The 9,138-nt window shown below is 37.2% G+C and overlaps 1 protein-coding gene across 1 annotated transcript; it reads left to right on the top strand.

Annotated features, from left to right (window-relative positions):
• The first annotated feature begins 623 nt into the window (after positions 1 to 623).
• LOC149568187 (leucine aminopeptidase-like) lies at positions 624 to 8,385 on the top strand. Its single transcript, XM_089821191.1, has 4 exons — positions 624 to 1,675; positions 2,443 to 2,676; positions 7,209 to 7,535; positions 7,872 to 8,385. The coding sequence occupies exons 1-4, from the start codon at positions 692 to 694 to the stop codon at positions 8,166 to 8,168; spliced, it is 1,842 nt and encodes a 613-aa protein (XP_089677317.1). The 5' UTR covers positions 624 to 691; the 3' UTR covers positions 8,169 to 8,385.
• Positions 8,386 to 9,138: the final 753 nt, after the last annotated feature.

The raw sequence follows: 9,138 nt of genomic DNA, 5'->3' as shown, positions 1-9,138 counted from the left end.
ATGGTACTTAAGGAAGAATGAGAAGAAATGGTCTACCTATTTTACAACAAAGGTGTGGTAGAAACAAAATGACATTTTATCAAAGAATGTCCAACTTACGAAAACATTTATTCCGACTATATGAATATTTTAAAAGTATTTTATAAATAGATAATTTAAATATTCTATTTGAAAAAACATAACAAAACTTTGTGATTAAAATAGGTACATTGTAAAAAGAAAATCTAAGAAAAAAATTAGAAAATACTTGGAACTTGACACCCTCACACCCTATTCTCCAATGTATTCCACTTGAATAGTCCCTTACGCCTGACTTTCTTGCACTCATTCATTCCTCCTAAGCCACCTCGAGGAACAGAATCGGAACTTGACACCCTCACACCCTATTCTCGAATGTATTCTACTTGAATAGTCCCTTACGCCTGGCTTTCTTTGCTCGTTCATTCCTCCTAAGCCACCTCGAGGAACAGAATCAGTCTCTCCACTTCCAAAAGTAGCCTATAAACTAAGCAGAATCTGCTCTCTCAACTTCGAAAAAAACGATCAACTTATTCGGTGTTTTGCGGCGACAACTTGCTTGGCGATACATTTCTATATATATGTGTGTGTATATATATATATATATAGATGTTTTAATTTTTATCCTGGTGGAGTTTTCGTTTAATGAATTCGAGTCTCTGCCAGAGGAGAAATGGCTCCGTTTGATCCACACTCCTTCACAGACTCGGGCCATCCCTTGACAACCCACATTGATCTGTCTCTGTATTTGGATTTCGAGACGAAAACAATCGATGGGTCTGCAACATATACTCTCCAACATCCCCACACAGGAGATCTCTTCATGGACACCAGATCCCTCACAGTTCACACTGTCACAATTACAGACACACCCTCAACGAAGCCTATGCCTTTTTCTCTACAAAAGCATTCAGACCCCATCAAAGGCACCCTTCTCAACATCGTTCTCAATGACCAATCTTCTTTCCGTATAACATTCAAAACCCATGAATCTGCCTCAGCTCTCCAGTGGCTGAATCCATCACAGACTGCGGGGAAAAAGCTGCCTTATGTCTATACCCAATGTCAGTCAATCCACGCTCGTTCAATATTCCCTTGTCAAGACACACCCAGAGCAAGGATTCGTTATTCTGCTCTGCTCAACATTCCCCAACAAATGAGTTCTGCTATGTCCGCTGCCCACATGGGCAGAGCTGAGCCCTGCATTGGAGAAGCCAATAGAGCGTGCTCTGATGAAAAGTGGGTTGCTCATGGAAGAGTAGTTGAGCGTTTCTCCATGCAGCAGCCCATTCCTCCTTATCTGTTTGCATTTGTGGCGGGAGATATTGCTTCTAGGGAGGTCGTTCCCAGGACTAGGGTTTATTCTGAACCTTCGCTTATTCTCGAAGCTGCGGAAAGGGAATTTGTTAACACGGAGGAGATGATTAAGCAGGCAGAGAATCTGTTTGGTGAATATGATTGGGAAAGATTTGATCTCGTGGTACTGCCCCCCAGTTTTCCTTATGGTGGCATGGAGAACCCTAGGTTGGTTTTCTTGACACCCACTGCAATTGTTGGGGATTTAAGCGGGGGGCATATTGTGGCACATGAGCTTGCTCACAGCTGGACAGGAAATCTTGTCACCAATGCCACAAACAATGATTTCTGGCTGAACGAGGTATGCATCATCATCCTCAGTCGATTCCTTAATGATTGTCGCACAGCCTGTACTATGATCTTGCTTTCAGATCAGCTGCCCCTAGAAGATGGTTCAATTCTCTAATTTCAATTGCACAGGCTCTCTCATCTGAGCATCAACAAGAGTGCCTAGTTGACCATGCAAGCTCATGTAAGATGTGTTATTATGAGACAATTTTTATCCATGTTAACACAACTGATTCCCCTTAGTTATCTTCTTTCATAATGATTCACTGCAGAAACACTTTCTAAAGAAAGTGTGACATTAATACGCGCACACACAAACAAAAACAATCATTTATTCACAAATCTCTCCACTCTGAGTTCACCTGTAAATCTGCCCCTCGATTCCCAAGTTAAAATCCTGCTTCCGTCCGTGTCATCTCTCAATCTTAAAGTATCTTTGTTGATTGCCTTCAGCCTCTTTAGACAATTTGTATCGCGTCTAGTTAAACACAACCCTAGAGTGTACTTTCTATCCGACATCGTCATCTATCGCTATCTTTCAAAGTTTCTATACTTCCTTTCCTGAGCCTGTTGGTAGAGGCCAAAGTTTGAGTACTGTGAAGGACTACCCTGAACTCTAAGCACGGTAGGTTAACTGGGCACAAAGAATTATGGACCTTTCCTTTCCAAGAAATATTTATTTTATGCAAAAACATCCACCCAGTATAATAATGTTAACTCCCGTTCTGAAAAATGCAATGTTTGTGTTTTAATTGTTTACGTTCCGGGGGGTTTGTGCAGGGGTTTACAAGGTATGCAGAGCGAAGGATTGTAGAAGTGGTACAGGGCAAGGAACATGCTGATTTGAGCATTGGGTTGGGATGCGCTGTTTTGAGGGAGGAGGTACAAAAATTCAAGGACAATATGGAGTTTACAAAACTGAAAACAAATCAGGAAGGGATCGATCCTGATGATATTTTCTCCAGCGTGCCTTATGAGAAGGGCTTTCAGTTTCTGTGGCGTATTGAGCGGCAGGTACATATTCCGATCCTTTTCTTTGGGTGCTTACATATTTATCCTCTTGGCAGGAATTTGTGAATTTTTACCTTGAAAGAAGGACCTTCTATTTTTAGCAGTTGCCACTATGGCCTCAAAAGCAATCCACGCTTTACTTAAGCTGACATGACTAAAGCCAACACCAATAGATGATGTCAAATCCTCTTACCATGTATTCGGGAGTGAAACTACTAGCCTAGCAATGTCAAAGTGTTTCCTTCAGTTATTAGGTTTAATTTCTAGGTCAAGAGGATTTCATGGCCTCTTATTACCTGTGATACCCCATCTCAGAATAGTGTTTTTGCCTTGAACCTCAGCAGCTCAAAACAACAAAAAGAACCGTTTGTCTTTGGAGGGCATGTACTGAAGTTTAGGAAACAATTTCAATGTGAGGGAAATCATACCATCTTGCCAACAGTTAAAGGTATGAGAAGCATCATGCTATCCAGCAATGATGAGATCTATGTATGATGCAGGAGCATCGAATCATCGAATTTTCTTTCATAGGTGTTTTAACCTATGTTTGGCAAGATTTGACATGTAACAACCTTATCATATTTAAGTCGATAGGCTTCACTCCTTGAAAAACTTTGAACGGTTTGTTCGGATTTTCTGGCAGTCAGACGTTGGAAAGAAGGAACGACGTTGGGAAACATTGTGCGAATCAGCTCATTTCGTAGTGCTCTTACCATGTCAGATGGCGGTTTGGAAAACATGTCCAATTTACCGCTCCACTGAAAGGCGTTCTTTATTAATCGAGATACGGGGGTCCAGTATGGTGAACGACGCCAGGACTGGAGATACGGGATGAAACCTATGGAGGCTCTATAGAATGATGCCCTCTGAAACAAATGGTTGCTACGAACAAATTTGTACATAAATGACATGAATCTGATAAAAAGATTTCACCGGTAATCTTATACTAGACAAAAGAAAATATCGTTCACTCCTATCTGCATATCTCTAACACTCAAATCACAGTCTTCTTCCATCTACCAACATATAAAATGAATCGGGTCAGTTCATGTAATGCAGATGGAAACACACAGTAGAGATTGTTTAATGTCTTTGGGTTATAAAATTTAAACAATCTAAGTGAAAAAAAATTGAAATTTTATTGGCAGATTCTAAACTGTCCTTGAAAATCTATTGAGAATTGACATAATTTTTTCTGACAAACAAACAATCTTGTGACACAATAGAATTGAAAAGCTAAAAGATTGAACTTCTATTGAAAAACTATTAAAAACTAATTGAAATCTATTTTAGAAACAATCGTGTGATCGTAATTGCATTGTAGATGTGTAGTATTTGTCATGAACTGTGAATGTGAAGTCCAGGGTTGTCTCTGTGAAAGATATAATGCTAGCATTCATGACAGTGAGATTAAGCCTTTCAAGCTCTACAAGGAATTTCACCAGCAACCCTTTTCTCCTTTTGCAATGGATTCGAGTTAGAATGTTTTTATTCATTTCTCGAGCCTCGATTTCGGGTATAAATACTCTTATGCTATCTTCCATAGCTAGGGATGAATAAGAAGAGTAAATGAAGATAGTTTGTCATCCTCGGGAGTTAGAATGTTTTTACTTACATATGATAAATTAGTATATATCTTAAATACATCAGTCGAATAGATATTCACATATATCTATTTCTTAACGTGTATATTAAATACACTACTTAAATATATTAATAATAATAAGAATTTAGAAATGCTTTATAACCACCAGCTATATATTCCATAAATTAACTCCTCAACCCTATTTCATCTCCTTATCTTGGATCCAATTGATCTGCTAGCTTTACAATTGCATCTTAATGAAGTTTATTTCATAATGCAGACCTAATTCACATTGACCAAAAATCCAAAGTAATGTTTTGTATCATTAACGCTTATGCAGCCTGCAAGATTCAAAGAAGAAAATGTAGAGATAAATGCATGTTAGCTCCTTATTTCTATCAAACGATCCATACAAATTCTTAGTTTTACACAAATTACTTGGAATAGGAAACATCACAAATTTCATGTGGAGGAGCTTTGCTTCATTACAAAGTACACTCTTCCATCAAAAAGCTTTTGGTCCCCTATTTGCCCATCACCCCATTTGCCTTTCATGGTGGAACAACTTTAAAAATTTCAATGTCAAAGGTGGACCAATATAATTATTCCTAGCTCGGATTGTAATAGCAGCCACTGCAGCCTTTCGAGAGCTCATAACAATAACAATAACCTTTCAAAAATTTATTTATTCTTAGCTTTCTTGTTCTTATAAAATAATAATAAACCAAATCATTTAGTCTCTATTTTTTTCTTCATTTTAATTAATAATTCAATTTCTAAAAACTAATACCTATTATATTAAACATTTATTAGTTTTATATTCTTTGTGTTATAAACTAATTTAAAAGTATAAGATAGTTTAATTGTTGAATGTTATACATGTCTAAAAAGATTAATATGGGGAGAGAAAGAGGTGATACAAAAGGAGAGAGGGGGTGAGAAAGAAAGAGGAGTATATTAGATAGAGAGAGATAAAGATCAATAGATCAATAGATGGGAAAGATGGGTGATAGATAAATAGATCAAATAGAAATAGACAAAATAAAGTATAGAAGTAGAGGCTAAAGGTCAAGAGATGGGAAAGATGGAACTAGGCAGGGAGAAGTGAGTGCCTATGTGTGTATGTAAGGAAGATATATAGGGATGGGGAAGAGGATGTGTGTATGTAAAGGTGTGTATGTGGGGATGTGTGTATGTAAGAAATATATAAAGAGAGAGTGTAGATAAATGGATCAAAATCAAATATCAAAGTGGAGAAGAACAGAGAGGATGGGGAGATGAGGAGATAACGATAAAGATTATGGGATGATAGATAGATAAGTTGAAGAGGAACAGACAAAATAAAGTATAGAAGTAGAGAGGATAAAAGTCAAGAGATGGGAAAGATGGAAATAGGGAGGGAGAAATGAGTGCCTATGTGTGTATGTAAGAAATATATAAAGGTAGGGATAAGGATGCATATAGAGAAATTATAAGTCAAAAAGAGACAAGCGGATAGAGAAATAGAGAGGGATCTAGATCCAACAATATGTTTCAATATAATCCTTTGATATATATTTCAATATTGGCATAACCCTTGTACCCCTCAAAGGTGCAAGTGCTAGTTATATTTTATTATAACTTTGGGCTGATGTAAGGAAAGGAAAGTAGTTGCCATTACTATTCTCTTAGTCTGAGGTAGGATAAGAGTCAGTAATTCTTCGTAAAATATGGACAGATTTTTTAGTTTTTTTATGGAGGTCCTCTACGTATTTGTAGCTATCCAATATAGGAGCACAAACCTTATGGCTGACCCTCTTCGGCTAAGAGCCAAGGACTAAGGGGTGTATCCATTCCACCAGATTTGCTCGGGGCACGATCCCAGCCTCATCTCTTTTCAATGTCAGAGCTACGCACTCAGCGAGATTTGATCCCTAGTGGGTTCTTTAAGAACCTTTCAACTTTATTGATAAACCAAGGGCCCATTGACAAGAAGAGATATTTTGGTGCGAGACTTGATCCCTAGTGATTTCTTTAAGAACCTTTCAACTTCATTGATAAACCGAGGGCCCCTTGACAGAGAGAGATATTTTGGTACATGCAAATAATTTAATTTCAGAGTCACAGCTGGCGTAAAGTCCTTAGAATGGTAGTAATTATGGTGGCGTTGGAAGAAAATTTTGAAGTCCTATAATTGTGGAAGGAAGTATGGGTTTACAGTGAGCATTCTGTGGGGATATTTTGTTAACTTCTCTTCAGCTTAATGTGTCATGTTGTAGGAGAGTTGGGTGGAAATTGAGCAATCTGAGTGTTGGGGCTGGGAGTTAAAAGTGAAAAATTATTTGAGTAGTAGTATTGTTGTAAATATCTCTGAATCTTTTATTTAATATAAATTTTATTTTGTTTTTGTTTCTCCGTTGTTTTGATCTCTATTGTTCTTTAGGTGAGCTGCTTGCATCATCCACCCTTCATTCGGGTCATGATTCAGGTCTGCATCAATCTACCATGGAATCCCATTCTGTGGTGCGTTCAGGGGAGGACAGGCGGCGGATGATATGGATTTCGTGGTGGAAGACACAAATGGGATGCCTAGAAGTAGTCCTTAAATCCTACAAACAATAGGAAAGGTGGCCGCGGATGGGCAACTGACTTGTGGTTACGTCTCCTTAGAAGAGTAAAAGCTCAATAGAATCCCTCACGCATACCTATGTTTTGCTTGAGATAACATAGGGTGTACCCAGTTCTGAAGGAATGGTGTAATTTATTACTTTAGGGAGATGCAGTCATTATAATCGGACACACAGAGCTTCATGCCTTTGTTCACTAAATATTGTTTGGTATTAATTTGGCAGTAAATGCACTTGATCATGGATGCACTTTGGTCTATCTATTTTTCAAACAATGCTAAGAAGTTTGGTTTTTGACTTTCTGTTTAAGTGTCTGAAAAGGTAAAAGACAATGTGAGGTGCAGGTTGGACGCTCTGCTTTTGATGAGTTCTTGAAGAAGTATATTGCAAACTTCAAGTTTCAATCCATTGACACAGAAACATTCTTAGACTTTTTGAAGAAGAATCTGCCAGGCATAGAGAGGGAAATTGATTTGGATGTTTGGATATATGGCACCGGTATTCCCCCAGATTTTATGGAACCAATTTCTACAATCCACAGTAAGGTTTTGGCTGCTTCGCACAACTTTGTAGTTGGAAAAATGCTCTCTGATGAAGATGTTATTGATTGGAAAGGTTCCGAGTGGCAGCTCTTCTTAAAGAACCTACCTACTAAGCTTGAAGAATCCCAGGTGTGCATGTGCCTTATGTTCTACCTACTTGCTTTTGTGTGCTCTGGATTAATTTTGTCAATGTAATCATCTATATGCATAAACCTAAATAATGGCAAATGATTACTCGAATGTACTCCAAAACAAGTAAAATCAGAGGAAACAAACCAGCATTGCATTCTTAATTCGCTTGGTTTTGTTTCTGAGTTATATATATATATATATATATATTTCCAAATAGAACTCATTTTATAACCTGATATAGAGTAAATTGGTCTGATGAGAAGTCAGAGACACAACTTTAAACATTATTGGAGCCAGTTGTGGTCATCTAACCGATTTCTTTTTCGAATGCAGATATCAGCTCTAGACGGACGGTTTCAACTTAGTGAAAGCAACAATTGGGACGTCAAAGTGTTATTTCTAACAATTGTTGCATATTCGGGGTATACATCTTTATTTGGGAAAATTGAGATGTGTCTTAAAGAAGTGGGAAGGATGAAGTATCTTAGGCCACTATATACAGGACTGTTGGAAAGCAAGTCTGGGGAAGAAGGTAAAAAGATTGCTCGAAAAGTATTTGAAGAATTCAGAGATTTGTATCACCCTATATCACAGGGAGTCATTAAATCTCTTTTTGACAAATTTGCTTAAAAATAGTTACTCTCTGAACCTGGCTACGTTTTAGTATTTGTCGTAATGATATTCTATCTGATTAGATTTGGCTTGTAGTGTTAAGAAATAAGGGATAAGTTTAAAAATTAAGTTATTTGGTTAAATAGTTGGGAAGTTTAAGTTAGTTTACTATGGAAAACAAGGCTGATAAAGCCATTTGCAAAGCAATATAAAATGAATCTTTTTAGAATAGCAATATATTATTTAATGTTAGTAGTTTATTTTGGCCATGGTTTGATTTGTTTGTTCCACTTCCACACATTACGCTGTATTCCAACATTATTATCAGAACATATGAAAATGGGCTATGAAGAAGTCATTTGTAGTTGATTGCTGATCTACGCAAAGGTTCAGTTAGCAGAGCATTTTAATTTCGAATCATTTCCTTCATATTTCAAGGTAATGAGCCAAGCATTCAGGCGCTGCCACTAGCCACTAGTGAAAATAAAAGAAGACTCGGCATTAAAAGCTGTTTAAAGTGTACAACATGAGAAATAGTTTCTTGCATAAGAGTTTACTATCCTGTGTATGTATTTTATTTTAATATTGCACAGGATTGAAGAAAAGCATGTCAATTTTTGTTTTAGATTTGCTTGGAAGAACAAGACTTTTTAGTTATTAGTTATTGTATAATAAGTGGCAAGTAGATGTAGCTTTTTTGGGGAAGCACCAAAAAGAGAGAAACAAAAAAGTGGAGATCCAGACCAGCGCAGCAAAAGAAAAGTTCAAAAATCATGGAAATTGGACTCAAATATTTTTTAGGTCCATAAGTTGGGAAAAGGCTTTCCGAGTGGGGAATGTGAGCCAATAGTTTTTTTTTCTAAAAGTAATTCATTTTATTTATTTTGGTAAAATGTAGGTAGTTCAGGGGTGATTTATTGTATAAAAAGTACCTTTTATCTGTGTCCCTAAAAATGAGAGGCCTTGGTATACCTTGAATCTCTTTATG

Source organism: Cupressus sempervirens, chromosome 3 (assembly GCF_028749045.1).
Source record: "Cupressus sempervirens isolate cs-2001-9-10 chromosome 3, ASM2874904v1, whole genome shotgun sequence".
Lineage (NCBI taxonomy): Eukaryota > Viridiplantae > Streptophyta > Pinopsida > Cupressales > Cupressaceae > Cupressus > Cupressus sempervirens.
This window is presented reverse-complemented; position numbering and strand designations above follow the sequence as displayed.

Excerpts from the sequence above, each read along its gene's own strand:
- LOC149568187 (XM_089821191.1), top strand. The coding sequence starts at position 692 with ATGGCTCCGTTTGATCCACACTCCTTCACAGACTCGGGCCATCCCTTG. Across the intron at positions 1,676-2,442 it reads ATGATTTCTGGCTGAACGAG|GGGTTTACAAGGTATGCAGA; the intron begins GTATGCATCATC and ends GGGTTTGTGCAG. Across the intron at positions 7,536-7,871 it reads CTAAGCTTGAAGAATCCCAG|ATATCAGCTCTAGACGGACG; the intron begins GTGTGCATGTGC and ends TTTCGAATGCAG.